This window comes from Gopherus flavomarginatus, chromosome 2 (genome assembly GCF_025201925.1).
Source record: "Gopherus flavomarginatus isolate rGopFla2 chromosome 2, rGopFla2.mat.asm, whole genome shotgun sequence".
NCBI classification, from domain to species: domain Eukaryota; kingdom Metazoa; phylum Chordata; order Testudines; family Testudinidae; genus Gopherus; species Gopherus flavomarginatus.
In genome coordinates this window covers 26,390,493-26,413,831 of record NC_066618.1, presented here as the reverse complement: position 1 = coordinate 26,413,831, position 23,339 = coordinate 26,390,493, and the positions used below count along the sequence as shown (strand labels likewise).

The 23,339-nt window shown below is 38.9% G+C and overlaps 2 protein-coding genes across 2 annotated transcripts in view; both read left to right on the top strand.

Annotated features, from left to right (window-relative positions):
• The window catches only part of PITRM1 (pitrilysin metallopeptidase 1), a 49,366-nt gene that overhangs the window by 12,130 nt on the left and 13,897 nt on the right, over window positions 1-23,339 (top strand). Inside the window, exons 11-22 of the mRNA XM_050942230.1 lie at window positions 1,480-1,593; window positions 2,034-2,130; window positions 7,870-8,004; window positions 12,644-12,782; window positions 14,111-14,227; window positions 17,349-17,481; window positions 17,961-18,081; window positions 19,484-19,560; window positions 19,954-20,119; window positions 20,239-20,339; window positions 21,435-21,555; window positions 22,745-22,816. Of these exons, the coding sequence (XP_050798187.1) occupies window positions 1,480-1,593; window positions 2,034-2,130; window positions 7,870-8,004; window positions 12,644-12,782; window positions 14,111-14,227; window positions 17,349-17,481; window positions 17,961-18,081; window positions 19,484-19,560; window positions 19,954-20,119; window positions 20,239-20,339; window positions 21,435-21,555; window positions 22,745-22,816 (1,393 nt within the window). The remainder of the gene's footprint in view (window positions 1-1,479; window positions 1,594-2,033; window positions 2,131-7,869; window positions 8,005-12,643; window positions 12,783-14,110; window positions 14,228-17,348; window positions 17,482-17,960; window positions 18,082-19,483; window positions 19,561-19,953; window positions 20,120-20,238; window positions 20,340-21,434; window positions 21,556-22,744; window positions 22,817-23,339) is intronic.
• The window catches only part of LOC127043513 (presequence protease, mitochondrial-like), a 47,846-nt gene that overhangs the window by 12,362 nt on the left and 12,145 nt on the right, over window positions 1-23,339 (top strand). Inside the window, exons 7-17 of the mRNA XM_050937371.1 lie at window positions 1,480-1,593; window positions 2,034-2,130; window positions 7,870-8,004; window positions 12,644-12,782; window positions 14,111-14,227; window positions 17,349-17,481; window positions 17,961-18,081; window positions 19,698-19,762; window positions 19,954-20,119; window positions 20,239-20,339; window positions 21,435-21,555. Of these exons, the coding sequence (XP_050793328.1) occupies window positions 1,480-1,593; window positions 2,034-2,130; window positions 7,870-8,004; window positions 12,644-12,782; window positions 14,111-14,227; window positions 17,349-17,481; window positions 17,961-18,081; window positions 19,698-19,762; window positions 19,954-20,119; window positions 20,239-20,339; window positions 21,435-21,555 (1,309 nt within the window). The remainder of the gene's footprint in view (window positions 1-1,479; window positions 1,594-2,033; window positions 2,131-7,869; window positions 8,005-12,643; window positions 12,783-14,110; window positions 14,228-17,348; window positions 17,482-17,960; window positions 18,082-19,697; window positions 19,763-19,953; window positions 20,120-20,238; window positions 20,340-21,434; window positions 21,556-23,339) is intronic.

Sequence of the window (23,339 nt, the reverse complement as noted above, 5' to 3'; positions counted from 1 at the left end):
TGCACCAGGTGTGGACAGGCAGGCTCAGCAAGGCAGGATCCAAATATGGAGGGGCTTAGTGTGGGGAGATCCAGTGTGGATTGAGAGGGTTCTATGTGGGACAATCTGAATGCAGGCGGCTCAGTGGAGGATCTGGATGCATGGTGGTTTTTTGAGCGGATCTGATGAAGGAGGTGCTGGCTCAGCAGGAGGGGTTCTGGGTGTGTGGGAGCTCCTGAGTGTGTGTGTGTGTGGAGTCGGGATCCAAGTGCAGCTGGTTGGGGCGCGGTGGGGTGGGGATCTGGGTGCGTATGGCTCGTCAGCTTGGTCCAGGTGCAGGGGGAGTGGGGCTTTGCGGGGGGGGGGGGGGGTTCTGAGTGTGGGGAGTGAGGAGAGCGAAAGGGTCTGGATATGAGGGGGTCTGGATGCTTGGGGGTTGGGCAGATGGGAGAAGCAGCTCCCTGTACAGGGATCCTTCTCCCTGCAGCTGAGGAGTGATGGGCACAGGAAGTGGGATGGGAGTGGGAAGGGAGATTTTGCAGAGCTTTCCACAGCCGGGCGAGAAATCTGGGAGTGTGTCTGACCCGCCCCTGCATGCCGTGCAGGGGAAGAGGAAGTCCCGTCCTCCCCAGCCCAGCTGGGACTAGCAGCTGAGCCTGGTGTAGGGTAGGAGCCACCAGCTGAGTCTTCCCCGTCCAGCTTCCTGCAACACAGTGCTTTACCTCTCTGCTGGCTGCCCTGGGCCCCTGAAACATACTGCTGGGAAGTGCATGCTGAATTTTAAGTGCAGGGGAGTTGATTTTCAGCAGTGCTGATCTCCTACAGCTCTTATTACATTGGCTTCTGTTGGAATTGTAGGAAGTTCAGGACTTCTGAAAGTGGGACCTTAGGTTTCTAGAGTTGAGCCCTAAAGTTAGTCACTTGTGAAAACTTGGACTGCAATTTCTTTATCTCAGTTTCCCTAAATCTATTGAGTCACTGAGACATAAACATGGAACCCCCAAAATATCATCTCTGTACTCAATTTTCAAAGACTGCTATATGAAGACTAAATTGTAGATGCGTTCTACTTACTGTCATAAGTAAAATGTACATGTTGGTTTAAAAAGACTTTTCCTCTTAGTGTCTGCCATCTAAATAAAATTATATAAATACAGAAAAATCTTCTGTATTTGAAAACACTAATACAAATTAATTCCAAGATTTTTCTATCCTTCCTAATTTAGTTTTGGTTCTCTAGCTATATTTCATCCATTAGTTTGAACCATGGCTGAAACTTTTTAAAACAGTGTAACATTCCTACTGAAATTGAAAAATAAATAGCTGAAGATTTTGGCTCCTTGCCTTTTTGTTTGATTTTTTTGTTTTCCACCTTAGTCTAGATCTTGTAAATTCTAACTTTATTATTATTTTTTGCATTCATTAACTAGTTATTACCTTTCTGTGGTTCTGTGTAAAAGTTTCAGTACCTACCGCTGGAATAAATGTTTTTTATTGTAGGTTTAATGGCTGCACGAGAGAGGCTTACTTCAGTGTAGGCCTACAAGGAATTGCTGAGAAAGACATTGAAACTGTCAAACAAATTATTTCTAGAACAATAGATGAAGTAATTGAGTGAGTAACTTTAAAATTCGTGAAGTATTCTTTTAGCAAAATCTATTTCTAGAAGTATATTTTTAAAATATCTATTTTAACGTGTATGAAAACTACACTAAAGTAGCAGTTTTCAGTGGTTCAGTACTTTTAAGAATTAATCTTATTTCTTACCTCTCCCCCCTGCTTCCTAAATACTTGTCCTATAGTGTGCCTCTCACCATAATATTTAGGAGTTAATAGTGCTGTTTCATTAAATGACACACTATGATCTTACTTCATATCAGTTTTATTCTATATGGTACATATTAAGTACCAATGCATCAATACTGTGTTTCATGTTCATGTCTTTATGATTAGTAGCATATTAATGGGTGCATGCGTGCTTTTCTTGGGGTGTGTGTGTGTGCGTGCGCGCGCACACAAAACATCTATATTAAAAAGAAAAATTTTCCCCAAAGAAAAGGATTTGAGGAAGAGAGGATTGAAGCTCTACTTCACAAAATTGAAATCCAGATGAAGCATCAGTCTACAAGTTTTGGACTTGCCCTGACATCAGTAAGTGCTCCTTTTTCTGAGTAGGAAAAATGTCAATTTTCAACGTGTCTTAGGCCTTGCAAAATCTGACCCAGAATTCTTTCTTATGCAGACCTTCTACTGAAATATCTTTTATCTCCCTTCCTTCCTTCCCCTCAATATCAACAAAGGTCTGTCGTCATTAAACTTTGTACAGGAACTCCTCACTTAGTCGTTTTGGTTAACGTTGTTTTGCTGTTATGTTGCTGATCAATTAGGGAGCATACTTGTTTAAAGTTGTGCAATGCTCCCTTATAACATTGTTTGGCAGCCGCCTGCTTTGTCCATTGCTTGCAGGAAGAGCAGCCCATTGGAGCTAGTGGGTGGGGGCTTGGAACCAGGGTGGACTGGCAGCCCTCCTACCAGCTCCCTGCTCCCCCAAGTTCTCTGTGTGGCAGCCACTCAGTAGGCTATCAATTGCCAGTAGTTCAGCTGTCCCTTCCCGCCAGGATGGAGGGAGCTTCCTGCGAGCAGCTGCTGTCTCAACTTGCTGATCTACTTAATGGCAGTGTACTTAGAGTGGGGTCAGCCTACTTAAAGGGGCAATGCGCATCTCTCTCTCACACAGAGTATGTGTCTCTGTCTGCCATAGTCTCCCCTCTCTCCATTTGTGTTGCCTTGTAGAGTGTGAAGCTACATTAACAAAAATAAGTTAACCCTTGAGGGCTCAGCCAAAAGCTAGTTCATTATTTAGCAGGAAGGCATACCCTGGGAAATACCTCACTCTCTGACTTCATCACTTCAACCAAGCTTCACAATCATCATCACTGTGTACAGTATTAAATTGTATAAGTCACATTTTTCAGGAACATAACTACAACTTTAATGAGGAGTTACTGTATTAATTGTCTAATTCAGGGCTCAGTCCCCTAATGTTTACAAGATTAGGTCCACTGGAATTACTTGCTTGGGTAGCGATTTCTCCTGGGTTTGTAAACTCAGGGCATAGACTTAGACATTTCTAAGGCCTCCTGCACCCCACAGCACTATATAAATAATGATGGAATACTTGGTCCCCTGTACTTAGTTTTGCTGCTGTAATTAAAATTCATAGTTTAAACATGAAAATATGCCTTGACTTGAATGTTTATCTAAAATTTACCCATAGAAGCAATTGTAGAGATGAGCCCCCTAGAAAATGTGGGTGGCTCTGAAGAACCCTGAGAAGCCTTCTAAGCTTTGTAAAGTGAGGCGTTCTGTGAGGATCTGCAGGAGAGTTGGAATATTTCACATTCTGCCTTTCCCAGTGATCAACTTCTCTGCTGTCTCCTATCCTGCTACACCCTGTGTTCCACTTGTCCACTATTCCTCACTCTGCTGCCACCCTTCTTGTCTTCACCACTGTGCCCTTCCTCACTTTGCTAGTATTCTATATCCTGTTGTCCACTATGTAATCCAAGTTCCATGCTTTCTCCAGCCTGCAAATTCCACCTGTGGACCTCCCTAACTAAGATCCAAAGGAAGTGAACATTTTAGGAGGCCTTCTAGAGTGGGATAGTGGGGTTACCAGGAGAGTTGGGGAGGGGACAGCAGCAAGAGAATGCATTACATGGAATAATCAAATCAAACTTAATTTAAAATGTCTCCCTGTCCTTTTCAGTTAGGATCTGGCAAAAGGAGCTTTATAAATTTCTCACTACGGTGATCACCATTTTTTAAAAATGTCTTCAGCTTGTCTGATTAAATTCTACTGCAAAAAACCCTCTTTTTAATTGGTAAGACTTGCAAGCAATTAATTTGAAGTTTAAGGACTATCTCTGCAAGAAAATACTCTAGAAACCTACTTTATTTAAAAGAAGAAGAATCTGCTTAAGTCGCCAGCAGTAACATCCCATATTAATCTCTCCATATTTCTATTAATAATAAAAATGGAAATAACTTCAAGTTTTCTAGGGATGATTGTTTAAAAACACTAGATCTTTGCTGAAGTTCAGTACAGTAACTGAGTTCTCTCTTTTCTTTTGTTAATTTCAAAAGTGACAAAAAAGCAAAAGTTAGATTTGTTGAACTTGGAATACCTTAATTTTAGAGTGAAATCATACAGGAATTTGTCTTTTTTTGTTTTAACAGCATTTGTAGAGACACATTGAAACTGTCAAATGAATTATTGCTAGAATGATCAAAGTTAATGAGTGATGAATGTTAAATTCTTCCAAATCTTGAAGTATTCTTTGGAACAATAACAGTTTGTATTAAAAGTTTGTAGAAAAATTTACCTCTGCCGAAGACCTAACCTACCCATTTTTCAAAAGATATTTCCTTTGCTTGAAGATTTTGGTGAGGAACTCGCATTGGTCTTATAATGGAAGCCCAGTTGCAACCTTAACTATGGAGTGCTTATCATCACTCCACAATAATTACTTTGAGTATATGGGAAAGAATAATGTTCTTTGAAATAGAAAGTTCCCATGGTATTCTTAAATATTTTTTTGAATTTTGACCGATAAGAACGTAAGAATGGCCACAGTAGGTCAGACCAAGGGTCCATCCAGCCCAGTATCCTGTCTCCAACAGTGGCCAATGCCAGGTGCCCCAGAGGGAATGAACCTAACAGGCAACGATCAAGTGATCTCTCTCCTGCTATCCATCTCCATCCTCTGACAAACAGAGGCTAGGGATACCATTCCTTACCCATCCTGGCTAATAGCCATTAATGGACTTAACCTCCATGAATTTATCTAGTTCTCTTCGAAACCTGTAATAGTCCTAATCTTCACAATCTCCACAGGTTGACTGTTTGCTATGTGAAGAAGAACTTCCTTTTATTTGTTTTAAACCTGCTGCTATTAATTTCATTTGGTGCCCCCTAGTTCTCATATTATGGGAACAAGTAAATAACTTTTCCTTATTTTCCTTATTCACTTTCTCCACCCTACTCATGATTTAATATACCTCTATCATATCCCCCCCTTAGTCTCCTCTTTTCCAAGCTGAAAATTCCTAGCCTCTGAACCTTTTCTAATGCCATAATATCTTTTTTGAGATGGGGAGACCACATCTGTATACAGCATTCAAGATGTGGGCGTACCATGGATTTATATAAGGGCAATAAGATATTTTTTATCTTATTCTCTATCCCTTTTTTAATGATTCCTAACATACTGTTTGCTTTTTTGACTGGCGCTGCACACTGCGTGGACGTCTTCAGAGAACTATCCATGATGACTCCAAGATTTCTTTCCTGATTAGTTGTCGCTAAATTAGCCCCCACCATATTGTATGTATAGTTGGGGTTATTTTTTCCAGTGTACATTACTTTACATTTATCCACATTAAATTTCGTTTGCCACTTAGTTTTGCGAGATCTTTTTGAAATTCTTCACAGTCTGCTTTAGTCTTAACTGTCTTGAGCAGTTTAGTACCATCTGCAGACTTTGCCACTTCACTGTTTACCCCTTTCTCCAGATCATTTATGAATAAATTGAATAGGATTGGTCCTAGGACTGACCCTTGGGGAACACCACTAGTTACCCCTCTCCATTCTGAGAATTTACTATTTATTCCTACCTTTTAACCAGTTCTCAATCCATGAAAGGATCTTCCCTCTTATCCCATGACAACTAAATTTACGTAAGAGCCGTTGGTGAGGGACCTTGTCAAAGGCTTTCTGGGAATCTAAGTACACTATGTCCACTGGGCTCCCCATGTCCACGTGTTTGTTGACCCCTTCAAAGAACTCTAATAGATTAGTACGACATGATTTCCCTCTACAGAAACCATGTTGACTTTTGCTCAACAATTTATGTTCTTCTATGTGTCTGACAATTTTATTCTTTACTGTTGTTTCAGCTAATTTGCCCGGTACTGACGTTAGACTTACCGGTCTGTAATTGCCGGGATCACCTCTAGAGCCCTTTTTAAATATTGTTGTTACATTAGCTATCTTCCAGTCTTGGGTACAGAAGCTGATTTAAAGGACAGGTTACAAACCATGGTTAATAGTTTTGCAATTTCACATTTGAGTTCTTTCAGAACTCTTGGGTGAATGCCATCTAGTCCTCGGTGACTTGTTGATAAATTTAACAGTAACTAATTCCAAAACCTCCTCTAATGACACTTCAATCTGTGATAATTCCTCAGATTTGTCACCTACAAAGGACGGCTCAGGTTTGGGAATCTCCCTAACATCCTCATCTCTGAAGTCTGAAGCAAAGAATTCATTTAGTTTCTCCGCAATGACTTTATTTTCTTTAAGTTCTACTTTTGTATCTCGATCGTCCAGGGGCCCCACTGGTTATTTAGCAGGCTTCCTGCTTCTGATGTATTTAAAAAAATTTTGTTATTACCTTTTGAGTTTTTGGCTAGCTGTTCTTCAAACTCCTTCTAGGTTTTTCTTATTACATTTTTACACTAAATTTGACAGTGATTATGCTCCTGTCTATTTACCTCACTAGGATTTGACTTCCACTATTTAAAAGATGCCTTTTTGTCTCTCACTGCTTCTTTTACATGGCCATTAAGCCATGGTGGCTCTTTTTTAGTTCTTTTACTGTGTTCTTTTAATTTGGGGTATACATTTAAGTTGGACCTCTCTTATGGTGTCTTTGAAAAGTGTCCATGCAGCTTGCAGGGATTTCACTCTAGTCACTGTACTTTTTAATTTCTGTTTAACTAACCTCCTCATTTTTGCATAGTTCCCTTTTCTGAAATTAAATGACACAGTGTTGGGCTGTTGAGATGTTCTTCCCACCACAGGAATGTTAAATGTTGTTATACTATGGTCACTATTTCCAAGCAGTCCTGTTATAGTTAGCTCTTGGTCCAGATCCTGCACTCCACTCAGGACTAAATTGAGAATTGCTTGTCCCCTTGTGCGTTCCTGTTCCAGCTGCTCCAAGAAGCAGTCATCTATATGCTTAGGACGTCTACTACTATTTTTCTTTTTTAAGAAAATGAGAATGGAGAACTGTAGGAAACATAATTTTGATAAATGAAGTTCAAGAACAATTTTTCTTCATTTATTCAGCATTTTCTTTGTAGTGTACTTTATTTCAAGTCCCCTCCACCCCCCTGTGTTTCTTCTACTGAACAGAAACTATCAGTCTCTTCAGTTCTGGTTCTTCAATAGTGTGGTCAACTCTCAATAGTAGTTCCACAAATTTTAAACTTAATAACTGCTCCCACATGTGTCCTAACAACGAAAACAAAACCTCCAAAACAAAAAGACTTAGCAGATTTCTGCTTATAATATCTTGTCTACATTAACAGTAGTCCCATTTAAATGCATAACTGAGTTATGTAAAAACACAGTCATCTCTTTGGGCTGAAAAACTCCTACAAATGTGTAGTTGACTGTAGTATCTGATCTCTTAGCAGTTTTGGTTCAATTTTACTTTTTCTGTGCACTTCCTCCCAGTTGGATTGAATATTTGTTTATTCTAAAAAGTAAGGGGATGGGTGAGATCTGGGCTATGGGGGAAGATTGTGACAAAAGACTCCTTAAGGTGAAAACTTGGGAAATTTGGAGCCTTCCAAGGTAACTTTTTTTTTTTTTTGAGGAGTATGAGGGAGGGAAATAACCCCGATGTCCCTTTTAACAAACAATAGTGTCTTGATGTACATATCAAATGGCAGTCTTACTGAAGTGTTGCATGTTGCTTGTCTGCTATAAATATATAAATAGGACTGGTAATGTGTGTGTTCTGGAATAAGCAAGCCAATCCATGAAATGCCTCTGTGTGCAGTTAAATGTCATGTTTATCTAATTTCTTGTCAATCAAGTACATAGCCTCCTGCTGGAATCATGAAGGAGACCCTGTGGAACTTTTGAAGATTGCAGACAAAGTGACTCAATTCAGGCAGCACCTGAAGGAAAACCCAACATTTCTTCAAGAAAAAGTAAAACAGTATTTTAAGGTAAGAAAGAAGAAGCTCTTTCAATACTAATTTCTGTATCACACTGTTTGAGCCTGTGACAGTAGTACTAGCTTCAGGCCTCTTGATTTTTTTCATAATTATAGAACCCATTATTATAAGTAGCTTAAATGCCAGCATTTACAGATGGAGTCCATTCATCATATACACCGTAAACCTTTGGCAAAAATAGGCGTTAGCTTCGTTTTGAAATGTCCAACTAAAGTGTGTACATGAACTCTGGACAAAATACAAATATGAAATTACCCAGGGTACAATCCAGCCTGCTGAACAGCTGTGTCCTGGGGTGCTTTTTACACTGCTTCCCTGTGAGAGCAGTCACTCCTGGCCTTGCTCACGCACAGCCTCTAGCATGTGAATTATTCCCAGCTGAGTTATATGAGTGCTCCTAGCCAGCCTCTCCTTAATTGTATTGCAGAATGACACTAGCAAATTCCCAGACCTGTACTTCTCCCCAGAAATGTGCATCTTGTACTGCCCAGCTCTTTCCTTCTGTGTAGTGCACGCTCACAGAAAATCTGTCATTTTATTATAGAAAATGATATGCACAAATCTTGTCATCCCAAATTAAGTTTCTCAAACACTTCAATCCAAGCACACAGTGGTTTAATTAAAAGAAACAAGTTTATTAACTACAGAAAGATAGATTTTAAATGATTACAAGTAATGATGCATTAAAGTCAGAATTAGTTAAAAGAAATAAAAGGTAAAAATCAGGCTCTCGCCATATGTTTACAGCAGTCTGGCTGGATTTTCCCCCAGTTCACTGATGCTGGTTTTGTCTTTCAAACGTTGATGATGCCATGAGTAGAGATGAGGCTTGAGGTGATAGTCCATTTGATTTTGTTGTTGTCTAGCTGAGATGCCAGTTTGACTTTTGTCTCTGAGGAAATGGTTTGGGCTGCTTCCCTAGATTTGGAATATGCCATAGTAACATCCTACAGTAGAATCATCTAACGTTATATATAATGGTGCCACACATATTAAGAACATAAGAATGGCCATACCGATCAGACCAAAGGTCCATCCAGCCCAGTATCAAGTCTGTCGACAGTGGCCAATGCTACGTGCCCCAGAGGGAGTGAACCTAACAGGTAATGATCAAGTGATCTCTCTCCTGCCATCCATCTCCACCCTCTGACAAACAGAGGCTGGGGACATCATTCCCTACCCATCCTGGCTAGTAGCCATTAATGGACCTAACCTCCATGACTTCATCTAGTTCTCTTTTTAAACCCTATTCTAGTCCTAGCCTTCACAACCTCCCCAGGCAAGGAGTTTCACAGGTAGACTGTGCGCTGTGTGAAGAAGAACTTCCTTGTATTTATTTTAAACTTGCTGCCCATTAGTTTCATTTGGTGGCCCCTAGCTCTTATATTATAGGAACAAGTACATAACCTTTCCTTATTCACTTTCTCCACCCCACTCGTGATTTTATATACCTCTATCATATCCCCCCTTGGTCTCCTCTTTTCCAAGCTGAAAAGTCCTAGCCTTTTTAATCTCTCCTCATATGGGACCTGTTCCAAACCCCTAATCGTTTTAGTCGCCCTTTTCTGAGCCTTTTCTAGTGCCAGTATATCTTTTCTGAGGTGAGGAGTCCACATTTGTACACATTGTACACATTTGTTCACGATGTGGGCCTACCATGGATTTATGTAAGGGCAAGAAGATATTCTCTATCATTTTCTTTAATGATTCCTAATGTCCTGTTTGCTTTTTTGGCTGGCACTGCACACTGCATGGACATCATCAGAGAACTATCCACGATGACTCCAAGATCTCTTTCCTGATTAGTTGTAGCTAAATTAGCACCCATCATATTATATGTATAGTTGGGTTTTTTTTTTCCAATGTGCATTACTTTACATTTATTCACATGAAATTTCATTTGCCATTTTGTTGCCCAATCACTTAGCCCTGGTCTACACTATGTTATTCACGTAGCTGAAGTTACGTAACTTAGATCGACTTTCCATGGTGTCTTCACCGCGGCGAGTCGACTGCTGCCTCTCCCCTGTTGACTCTGCCTACCCCTCTCGCACTGGAGTACAGGAATCGATAGGTGAGGACTCCGGGGTCGATTTATCATGTGTAAACTAAACGCGATAAATTGATCCCCACTGGATCGATCACTGCCCACCGATCCGGCGGTAGTGTAGACATACCCTTAGGTTTGTGAGATCTTTTTGAAGTTCTTTGGTCTTAACTATCTTGAGCAGTTTAGTATCGTTTGCAAACTTCGCTACTTCACTGTTTACCCCTTTCTCCAGATCATTTATGAATAAGTTGAATATGAATAATATTTTACCAGGACAATACTGATTAGTGAATTATGAATTTTGAAATGATACCTTATGAGTCCTACTTTGTACAAAATTTATCCTAGTCTTATAAAAGTGGTGAATATAGGGGTCCAGTCTGTCACATCAAGCAATTTCAATTCCTGTTGCTAGCAATTTTTTTGTAATTATCAAAGGACTTTCTTCCCTTTTGAATGTTCTAATAAGGTTGATGATAAGGTCCCTTTAGAGTCTTCCTGTTCTTACAGAGTTTCTGTTTGAATTTGCTATGGCGGTTAAACACTGTAACTTAGTTCTATGTCTTCCTTTTTATTTTCCCGTCCTTTTAGTTTAGTCTTTTCTATTTTTTATTTTTTTTAAATTAAGTACTATGATGGGGAAGAACAGCCTTAAACATCTGAGCCTTTTTTTTTTTTTTTTTAATCCACTGAGCTGCTTTGAACCACTGTGTAAATTCTGATGCCAGTAAACCACAGATAAAATTGTGTGAATAACTGATTTTTTTTGGTTGGGTAGGTGTACCGAAAGATAGAAGAAGAAGGGAAGGGGACCTTATTTTGGGTTGAATTAAATGTTTTTCATCTTGTTTTCAGGTTTTCTATTGTTAAAAAAATTAATTGAAGTGAAATTTGACACAATTAGGCAATTTGAAACCAATTCATGAAATGAAATGTTTTGGTAGCTTTGAATGCATTTTTCAGTGGGGGAAAATATTGTCTGAATAAGTTCACCCAGCTCTAACCACAAATAGTATCCAGTGGTGGGTTGATTAAAGATAACTTAGTCGTCCTCACTTTCTTTTCAAATGACTTCTGTTTTTGAAAGGTAGAATTATAGCAGGTCACTGCCAACTAAATTTCATGAGGGAGAGAGTAGTTCCTGTTATAGTCTTGGACAGCATGAAAGAAAAGTGTGAGTTGAAAGCTGCTTTCCGAAGGGCACTATTACAGTTTGAAAGTACTTGAGTGGCTCTAGTGATTTGATGTTTTGACATACATAGCAAAGGAAATGCAATACAGGGTTTCTGAGAATGTCCTTTTATAGTATAATTCTGTTGAGAAGTTCAAAAGAGAACCCACCCGCCCCATCCCTTAAAATAGAAAGTGATGATGGTAATACTCAGAGATGTTCTTATATCTGAAGATTTTTATTTGTTGTTACAAGAAATACCCTAATATAACTGTAGCTGAACAATTAGAGGTGAGGGAAGTGTTTTCACTCTATACATTTGACAACACTTCCCTAATAAAAAGAATAAAGAGTATGTGTGGCACCTTAGAGACTAACAAATTTATTATGCCCAAATAAATTTGTTAGTCTCTAAGGTGCCACAAGTACTCCTTGTTCTTTTTGCTGATACAGACTCACACAGCTACCACTCTGAAACACTTTCCTAATAGTAAGTTTCACTGTTGTCCTGTATAATCAGTCGCGTTTCCTTGTTCATATGGACCTTTCACCCAGCAGGTGAGAGAAACTCCTAAAATAGGAAAAGTGCCCCAAGTATTGATAGTGGGTCTCAGAAGCATGTGTATCTTGGCCTTTTTAAACTAATATTTTAAACGGACAGTATTCATGTTCATTGTGTCCTTTTAATAGCCTCCCCAATATTATATAAAATGGAAACTATTGGAGTTGTATGATTAAAATTCAGAGTAAATATATCAGCTCTCTGCTTCAGAGTAGAAAACAAAGCATTTAATAGCAATTGTGAAATTTGCACAATACATGTGGGATCCCTAGCAGGAGAACTGGTGTTATTCATTGCCCTTCTGAGGCTGGATTTCAGGTGACTGTATAAGATATGTCTACCCTCTTTGTGGCTTGGAGCTCCATTTCATGTGGACTCTGAGCTCTTGCTCTTAAGTGAACAATGGGACGTACCTGGGGATAGGGTCTAATTAGGCTGCTCTACCTATCCTAGCACATTAGTTAGGTGTATTTTCTAGGACATTTGTGTCTGTGGCCTTATCTATGAGAAAGTTACACTGGTGTATTTTATATTGATTTAATTAGACCAGTGACCATTATGTCATTGAGGGATGATGGCTGCTCAAATGTCACAGAAGGCTGCTTGTGCTCATTTTTGTGGCTATTTGCATCCTTTTCTACCCCTTATTTATTAATGCATCAAAGGGCAGGATTTTGCCTGAAAGAAATGATGAGACCTTAAGTGGCTTCAGATGATAATGCAAGCAAAATAATATGCATGCAGCATATATCTGCTTGGGGATGGCAATAATCTAGGGATCTGAAGATGAAAGGGAAGAAGAAAGTCCTTAAACTTAATATTTTGTTATGGGAATGTATTTGTACAGGATAATCCACATAGATTGACTCTGTCGATGAGTCCAGATGAAAGCTACTATGAAAAACAAGCAAAACTGGAAGCAGAAAAACTGAAACAAAAGGTTAATGCTCTTTCTGAAGAAGAGAAGAAACAAACGTATGAAAAAGGTTAGCATCTTATAATGCTTTTTTAGTTCTGATACCAGTTTAAAAAAATGACGACCAGTTATTTTGTCACTTGTAGAATATTTACAATTCTTTGAGATATACCAGAAGTCAATCAGTATTTGTTTTGAAAGTGGATGACTTTACTGTTGGTTTTTTTTTAATAATCTGTGTGTGCTCGAATGTGCATGCAAAAGACAAATGTATGGTTAAAGACATCACCAATATATTCCACTATCTAGAGTACTCTTCGCTTAAAAAAGGAAGAAATTGATCAGAGCCTTGGAGAGGGGGAAGGCAATGTTCTTTATAATATTAACCTGCTAATACTAGAAACATATAGTGAACTTGCTCTCAGGACAGCAGACATATCATCAGTTCCATCACTGTTGTTTATATGAGCAAGTGAGAAGACCTATATAACACTTCTGAAGAGTTTGAGCTTTCTTTATTGTTTCCAGCTTCTTTTGCTTACAAAGATAACTTTCAGAATGTGAAATGATACAATGATGTCTTTTTCAGGCTGCAGATTGTAGTCTCTCTAACATTGTAGTTTACTCAAGCAGCTCCTAAGTGAAATTAACAGGACTTGGAATCTGTGTGCAACTGTGAAACATACAAACATCATGTTAGTTACACTCTTGGTACTTGGGAAGGCTATAAACATCAGAAGTAGGACAGGCTATAAAGTATTCACCAAGAAAAAGGGAAACAAAGTCTAGAGGATAGAGAAGCTGATATACTGCTTCAGAATAGTCTGGAGGTTCTGGGCTTGGGAGAGGGAGAGCAGCTTTCTAGCAACTAGATGAGGTTGCCTGCATTTTAAGGTGAACTTGAGGGTTTTTTAAGCAACCACTAGCCAGAGGTGGATATAAAAGATAGAGGTTGAGGTTTTTCAAACAGACTAACAAATTTAGCCACACAACATGTAGCAAGGTCCAGAGAGAGAACTCTGGCGAGAATGCCAGGTGGATACTGAGCTTTTCACTTGAAAGCTGTGTTGCTATTAGGTTGAGGTCTTTGTCATCTGGCTGGTAGGTATCTGGTAACTTTTTTGAGCTCTGGATCATGAGCTATCATAAAAAAGGGCAGAGATAGAAACACTTTATTCTGTTAGGATGGTGATGGATTTTGTATGATGCCCTCTGATGTGCATTTCAGTAAAATACAGTGACTATAATAGTTTGCAGGAGCTGTTCGGAATGGGAAATATTTCTGTGCCAGATAAGAGTGATGTTTTTTATCCTCCTTAGCTACCTGATTTCACTGGGTTTTGATAGCTTTTATTGGAAACCTTTAAGCATTAATGTTTGAATATTCTGCTTTATTAGGTTTGGAATTAATTGCTCTTCAAAGCAAACCTCAGGATACCTCCTGTCTCCCGGCTCTAAAAGTATCTGACATTGCGCCTACAATCCCATTCACTGAGCTGGAGATGGCATTTGCAGGTTAGTGTACTTAAATCTTTTTGTAAAATGAAGAAACAGTTTAATATGCATTTTACTTTGAGAAGTAGAATGAACGGGATATCAAAAGGCTTCGTATATTTGGCAATATATTGGTTCAGACTTAGGCTTTTATTCCATATCCTTAAATCCAGGTTGCTCTCAGGTGGTTGCAACACTTGAAATACAATAAATAGCGTAACTCTTCCTATCTGGTCCAGGAGCTGTTCTGTTAATTGACGAGAATGAGTAACTGTAGATTACTTGTATTAATGATAAAAAGATTAATTGTAGAATTGTAGCAAAATCCTGAAAGTGATATTGGGTTGCACAGCATTTTCAATGGGAGCCTTTCTGCAAAACAGCAGCCTTTGACATCAGCAATCGAAATGGACTAGAAGTACGTGTCTCAGATTCCCAAATTGCCTGGTTGTGTCATCTGTTAGCTTAGGCTATAGGACAGAATCTGCTGCTTTGGCAACTAAAAGTGGTAAGAAACATTATCCATCAGACTGAATCACTAAATTGAATAGAGGAAAAACAAACAAGTGTATACTGAATAGCTGTTCTTTTGTTGCCAATTGCTAGCAAGTGAATATAATCTCCCAGTTATTACAGGAACCTGTACAGAATGAAAAATTACATTGGCCATCCACTAAATATCACCACTGGGCAGAATTCCAAACTGTACCTGTTTCTCTGGTGAGAAATAGAAAGGTATTTCTTTCAAAATTTAAATGTCCATAATGAGACCAATGCATAATTTAGTCATCCTACATTGTTGTGGTAACACATTATTCTAATTAGAAAACACTTTTATAGCAGGAGCAGCATAATTAATTGTAATGAACTAAAACACCTCTGCCTCTAAGGAAATGTTGACGGATCAAATTCTGGTCCCAGAGAAGCATGTGAGAGCTGCTGACTATTAAAGGCAGTAGGGTCGTTTGATACAAAAATTGAGTTACTTCAGGCAATCAGAGTTCAGAAATGTTTGGGTTTGTCTCAGTCATGTTGTTCCCTGAGTTGTGATAGATATTGACTTATGTAAGCATAATTAGTAAGCACACGAGTCTTGTGGATAAGGGAGAAGCGGTGGATGTGGTATACGTAGACTTTAGTAAGGCATTTGATACGGTCTTGCATGATATTCTTATCAATTAAACTAGGCAAATACAATTCAGATGGGGCTACTGTAAGGTAGGTGCATAACTGGCTGGATAACCGTACTCACAGAGTAGTTATTAATGGTTCCCAATCCTGCTGGAAAGGTATAACAAGTGGGGTTCTGCAGGGGTCTGTTCAATATCTTCATCAACGACTTAGATATTGGCATAGAATGTACGCTTATTAAGTTTGCAGATGATACCAAACTTGGAGGACAGGGTCATAATTCAAAATGAACTGGACAAATTGGAGAAATGGTCTGAGGTAAACAGGATGAAGTTTAACAAAGACAAATGCAAAGTGCTCCACTTAGGAAGGAACAATCAGTTTCACACATACAGAATGGGAAGAGACTGTCTAGGAAGGAGTACGGCAGAAAGGGATCTAGGGGTTATAGTGGACCATAAGCTAAATATGAGTCAACAGTGTGATGCTGTTGCAAAAAAAGCAAACGTGATTCTGGGATGCATTAACAGGTGTGTTGTAAACAAGACACGAGAAGTCATTCCACTCTACTCTGCGCTGGTTAGGCCTCAACTGGAGTATTGTGTCCAGTTCTGGGCACCACATTTCAAGAAAGATGTGGAGAAATTGGAGAGGGTCCAGAGAAGAGCAACAAGAATGATTAAAGGTCTTGAGAACATGACCTGCGAAGGAAGGCTGAAAGAATTGGGTTTGTTTAGTTTGGAAAAGAGAAGACTGAGAGGGGACATGATACCAGTTGTCAGGTATCTAAAAGGATGTCATCAGGAGGAGGGAGAAAACTTGTTCACCTTAGCCTCTAAAGATAGAACAAGAAGCAATGGGCTTAAACTGCAGCAAAGGAGGTTTAGGTTGGACGTTAGGAAAAAGTTCCGAACTGTCAGGGTGGTTAAACATTGGAATAAATTGCCTCGGGAGGTTGTGGAATCTCCATCTCTGGAGATATTTAAGAGTAGGTTAGATAAATGTCTATCCGGGATGGTCTAGACAGTATTTGGTCCTGCCATGAGGGCAGGGGACTGGACTCAATGACCTCTCAAGGTCACTTCCAGTCCTAGAATCTATGAATCACTCTATTGTCAACTCTGTGCCACCTCAGTTTCACTCTCGTTTCAGTGCAAGCAACCCCTCCCTCCAATTTACTTTAAATGGGAGAGGAGGAAAATAGCGCAAAGAAAATGGGGCTGAAAATTGCTTTATCTAGGTTTTTTTTAAATGATTATTTCCTCCTTTTTCTCCTCCCCCCTCTTCTCCTGTACTTCTCCAAACAATGCCCTCCTTTCTTTCCCACAGGTCAGCAAGACTGTTATCTCCACATCAATAACTACAATATGTTTGGATTTTCCACTGTTTTTGTTTACAATGAAAAAAATCACAGCTATTCTTTGGAGATGTGGGGTCCAGGGGAAAAAGGGACAAAGGTTTCCTTAGTGCAGTTTTCAAAAACAATTTGCCTTTCATTTGTTTGACTGCTTTCTCTTATTCTTGTATGCAGTGTGTTCTAGCTGTGTCAGTCCCAGGATATTAGAGAGACAAGGTGGGTGAGGTAAAATATTTTATTGGACCAACTTCTGTTTGGTGGGAGAGACAAGCTTTCGAGTTACACAGACCTGAAGAAGAGCTCTGTGTAACTCAAAAGGTTCTCTCTCACCAACAGTAGTTTATTGGTCCAATAAAAATATATTACCACACCTACTTTGTCCTTCTCTGACTCTAAAATTTAAATATTTAATGATCTTTCCCAACCTGATAATTTGGAAGGTGATTCCTACTGAGTATAACTATATATTGACCTAGAAAACCTGTGATTCAGTCCAGGACTCATAACAATATCTTCAATTAAAACAGGAAGTGCCTTCCTATTACCTTTGCAGTGTCAAAAATAACTCTAGTAAAAGTCCTTTTGGCAAATGTCATAGTTATGATGTGCTCAAAGTGAGGGATGCAGACTGCAATGTTTTTCTCTTGCTTATAGCTGATGAAATCCCTGTCCAGTACTGTGCTCAGCCGACCAATGGGATGGTATATTTCAGAGCTGTTTCCAGCTTGAACACACTTCCAGAGGAACTCAAACCATATGTGCCACTCTTCTGCAGTGTCATTACTAAGTAAGATAATTTAGCGTATTTGAAGCTGTGAGGATGATATGATGTGTTACAATACATGGAAATAATATTGATAGAAAGCAATCGTTCTAGGAATTGTTCACTATCTTACCTCTGTTTCCTGTAATTTCAGTGATGCTTCAATAGTGCAAATAATTTTGATTATGGGGGAAGAGTCTGAGACAGTTAGCCAGTAAGTTTGTAAACCACTTGATTTATCAAATACAAAAGAGTGTATTAAAAATGTATTTTAATTTTTTTCTTTGTTTAATAGCATGTATTGGGTATCTGCTGACATTTAAAAACAAAAACTAGCGTCTTTATTAATTAAACCCCCCCATGTATTTGATAATGCCTCAGATTACTTAAACTTAAGCTTCTAAGTTACATTGCGTATTTGTATTGGACAACTTGGATTGTTTCTGGTTTTACTATATGATTGAACTTGGTGGAAATAAAACACTACTTTTTTTTTTTTACAGAATGGGCTGTGGAGCCCTTGGTTACAGAGAGCAAGCCCAGCAAATGGAGCTAAAAACAGGTGGCATGTCTGTCAGTCCACACATCATTCCAGATGATTCACATCTGGATGCGTATGAACAGGTAAATCATAACAAAATATATGCGGTTGTGTTACACTGACTGCACTGTAGTTAAGGGTGGAGCAAAATTTCTCCATAAAGCAGGCACTTAATGTTGAACACTTCAGTGATTTCAAAACATGTTGGGCTGAAAACTGGTGTAGAAGTGGGCTTTTGTTGACTTAGGGAACATATAAATTTCACCATCACAGTAACTTACCTTTATCCTAAAGGTAACGTTTTACATGACTATTTATCTTCACATTTTTTTTAATAACCTTTCTTACCACAGTATCCAAGTAGCATAAAAGAAGCTAAGCAACAAAAGATGTTTTCCTGTTTAAATTCTTCCATGACAAAGGGGCAGGACTTTTTAATACATATATAAACTTGGAAGGTTTAGATTTTTGTCAGAAAGCATTGATTTCACTGTACACACACAGACCAAAATATATTTCCATCAATGATAATGGAAATTTACAGATAGGCAAAGTAAGAAAAAAGTTGCTTGAAAATTTATTAGAGTTTGATATAAGGCTATTTACTTTATATTTTGACATGTGATGTTGACAATTTGTGTTATAGTGGTTAAAGTTTTAACAATTTGATTCTCAACATTTACTGTCATTGAAAATTGTCTGACCTCCCCAATAGTCTGATCTCCCCCAATTTAAATGGATATAATTTTGAAAATGCTTTAAAGATAGACATTGATATTGATAGATATTATAAAATAATAATAAAAAAAAATAAAATGCTGCCAAACCTACATATGCAGTGCATTAGGAATGTATAGTTAACAAATATTCAACACTGAGTATTCATATTCAAACTCATAAGGGGTCTGACTTGTTAGGACTTCCCCACTTAACTCAACTAAGACACTTATTTTTTTCTTAATGTTGATCTGTTGTGATCCTCTTCTCCTGCTGTAACTGCTGTGCAGTAGTTACTGCCCACAGTGTATGGAGAGAGGGGAACCAGTATACCTGAAAGGTTCTTTAGGGGATTAGATTAGGGACTCATTTGTAGGAGCTCTCTATCCCCTGAATAGCATTTTCGATCCAAAGTCTCACTGCCTTCCTTCTGCGCCACATTTAACTACCATCTGGATGTGATGGGCTGACATAGAGGCACACAAGCTGACTCTTACTGTCACATGGGGCAGGGTCTACCCCATAGTAGGGAAGGTACCATTCATGTAGAGCTATGTAACTACACCTCTTGTCTGCCCTGCAGTTTTAGCAGTGGGACTCTCTTGAATGAAGCGTAAATCTGGTGGTTGTTCTGTGGTGTAGGCCATTAGGACTGTAGACACTGTGGAATCACTTTCATGAAATGCTACCACATGTTTCTCCAGCCTTTATTTCAGTCGTCTTCTATTGGTTTATCCTGTGTGTGAAGTATCTTCATTTTTCCTTTAGGGTGTGCTCTTTTCTTCTCTGTGCCTGGATAGAAATCTGCCGGACATGATGCACTTATGGAGTGAAATCTTTAACAAGTAGTGTATCAGCTTTTTTGTGTGTTTTTGGGCCCTCTTCTACCTTCCCCTCTCTCTCCAAAAACAAATAAAAATAAAAAAAAATTCCTACTTACTTTTTTCTGGGGCAGTTCTGATTTTGCATAACTTAATTTCAGCATGCTCTAAATCAAAGTATCCTGCTCGCTTTACAAACCATATTATGCATTAATCTGCTGAATGGGTAAGGGCCAGTTTCAGAACTTATCACAATGAACCATTTAATATTTTAAAGCAGACTAGAACGTTTCTGCATGAGACCTGGAGAATTCTTGTGTTTTTTCTCTGTTCCTTTGTCTGAGTTTTTCTTTTTTTCTTTTAATGAATTTGTACTATTGTAGCAAGTGACTGTTGTTTTCTCCCTTTCCAATACAGCCCACACTTTGAAGAAGAGGAGCATTTTAGAGTACTCGTTAAGATGACTGCGCAAGAGCTGTCAAATGGAATTCCTGATTCTGGGCATTTATATGCATCTGTTCGAGCTAGCAAAACCCTTACACCTGCCGGAGAGTTACAAGAAATGTTTATTGGCATGGATCAGGTAAAGGGGGGGCGGTGGTTCATTTAACTGATGTCAAACTCTTATATAATGCTGTGCTTATTACTGCTGATGTATACACTACCTACACATTTGCTGATTATTTCTTCCCTCCTTTTCAGGTGAAACTGATTAAGCGAATTGCAGAAATGTCTGATATTAAACCAGTACTACGCAAACTACCACGCATTAAGAAATATTTATTAAACAGTGATAACATGAGGTGAGAACCTGTCAATGTTCCTTTTCTGTTAATAGTCAATGAAAAATCTTAATATTCTTAAACTCATGTAATTCAGGTTGGAGAAGTTACTGCTTCTAAGCACAATTGCCAACTTCCATGCCGTAAAAAAGCACCCTGACTTTCACAATAAGCCAAAAGTCAAGCTAAACTCATTTCAAAACAAGGCTAAAATAAACCAATCCCTAAGAACCTCAACACTCTATGTGACTAGATCCCCTGGCAGAGAGTCTGGGACTGTGGTGGACCTGCTGTGCACCCCTGATTCTAGCCCCTGCTTGCTGGGAGCTGATCAGAAAAAAAAAAGCAACAAGCTGCTATGAGACAAACTAGCCAGCAAGCAACTCACAAGCCAATTAAGCCAAAAACAGGCCCAAGTTCTGTGTTTTGGGTTTTTTTTTTAGTGGCTTTGGCGTGTCTGCTTCTAAGGAGAAATACTGACATCATGGAATCCACTTCGTATTTAAATATTGAGAAAGATGAGTGAAATGCTAAAGTCAAAATGCTTGTACTCAGGCAGTGTAATTTCAAAAGTTACTATTGAAGTACTAAACTTGTTTTGAATTTGTTAATTTGCAAGATATTGTACCTTGATTTGGGGGCAGGGAAATGCCCTAAGCATAGTTTTTTGTTGTTGTTTTTTAATTAAATGCAAGAATCTGTAGTAAAGATCTAGTTGTAAAGAAAGAATTGGTAATAGTGGTGTGGAGAGATTGCCTTTTAAAGCTTAAACATAGTTTAGCTGTCTCTTCAGGGCAGGAATGCCAGGTTGTCAACAGAGTGCTAAATCTGATGATGCTGGACAAGTTTTGATTCACTGTCTTGGGAAAAGCAATGAGAATCCAATGGGGGTTTCTCATGACGGTGCACTGGTGGTATACTGCAGTCAGAATTGTCAATACTTTCCTTATTTACAGCTGTAATTTGTCTTTATCAGGGTCACTGGCACAGAGATTTTCTGAGATTTGGATGATGCTTAAAAAAAAGTGTACAAGAACAGGAAATAGTTGAAATCTAAAAGGTTGTAAAACTACAAGAAACATGTTACTATGTGTAAGGGTTTTGTTTTTTTAACAGATGTTCAGTGAATGCTACACCTCAACAGATGTCACAAGCATCTAAAGAAGTAGAAAACTTTTTAAAAGGCATCACTAGAAGCAAAAAAGAGAGAAAACCTGTCCGCCCCCATGTGATTGAGGTATGCAAAAAGATCTGATTTGTGAGTAAAATTTGTCATTAGCCACTATTTTTGAGATAATATACTGAATAGGATTAATAGTAGACAGACTAATGCTGTGTAGCGTACGAATGGAAGGCAAAAGGTGTGGTGAACTTATGCGCATCCTGTCCATACAAAGAGGCTTGTGACTTCTCAAAGAGAAATCAGTCCCTTTGGGATGCAATGGGACCTTCAAACTGCCTAGCTAATGTGCACTTTTTACTGTTTAGTTATTCAACTCAGTGATGATGAAAATAGTTCATAATGCCATCTAGTGTAAATATTTTCTGGGTAGAATATCAATCTGCTGGGCCACAAACTATTTATCTATTTAAGAGGTGGATGGAGATTTTAGGGAAAATCTAAACCAGTAGCTTCTCACACAGCTAATGAAAAATGTGCTTCCTTCTGCCCCTGAACATCACAGCTTTCTGTTTTGGGCCCATCTCTAGGAGAATGTATAAACCTCTTTGTGGCTTCAGTGGAAGGGCTCCTCTTGATTGATTAGGTGGGGGTTGAACTTCTGATATCAACTGCTGGGACTTGTATTCTACACCCTGATTGCTGTTTCAGCTGTTGGGGAGAGGGGATTTTTTTCCCTCCCATCACGTGGGTCCTGTCACTTCTCTCTAGCAGAGCTCCATTTAAGATGTATTTCAGAGAGAAATATCTTGTGCCATGCAGCTCCTCCAAACAGTCATTCAGCTGTAGAATAACTCCTTCCTGGGCTAGGACATCTAGCAAAGTATTATTATAGTACTCAGTGGTGGAGCAAATTCTGATCTGTAATCATGGACCATATAAAACAACTGAAATAAGCTTTAAGGACTGCGTCCAAGAGAGGAGTAACTTGTGTAAATCTTTTGGTCTGCTGCAAGGTAGAAGGGATTGAGAAGCCCACAGTCATTGTCTAAAGCCTGGCAATACAGCCCTTAAGAATTTCAGGTTATCATATGGCACAGCTTTTTGCCAGGTTACCCATGCGATGAAGTCCTTTTTGGTGTTTCCTCATAAATGCAAGGAGAACCAAGTAATCAGATTACCTTGATGTTTGTGGGGGAAGGAGGGCAAAAGGTGATGCATGACCCTAGAGGGAAAAACAGGCAAGCTTTTGTAATATTCCTTATCCTGACTTTTGAAACTCTAATACAAAGTCCTATATTTATAGAAGTCTCCAGAGCCCATGCTTGTTGGAAGGGAAAGGCTTAATTGTTCACAAATCACAAGGAAACTAATTACTGTAAGTACAGTTTTTTACTTAATTAATCATATTACTGATCTAATTGGCCCTTTTTATGGTTATTGCAGTGAACTGTACTATCCAGTTATTCATGCTTAACTGAAATATGTTGTGCCTTCTCATCCTGCACTGTCATTGGATACTGTCCTTGGAACTTCCAAGGCCTATGGCCATGAAATCTGACCCTCACCTCACCCTGACATGCTGCCTCAGCTTAGACTTCTTAGACTTAGTTCTCCTTTTGGCTCTACTTGGCCCCTGATGGCTTTGTTTCACACAGACATCCCACCCCACCCCCGTTTACTGAGAATGATTCATTTTATTTTTGTGGTATTTGAATATCTGACATTAGGTGGGATGAATGGTTAGTTCTGAAGGCATTGCAGAGAGGAGAGGGTTATGCAAATCAGAACTCCTAGTCCAGTAAGGTACAAGGATTGCTAACTAAGAATGTGTAGTGTGATGATGAGGCAGTATTTGTACAACATCCCTGTGCTGTAGTAGACCAAGACAATTTCAGTAT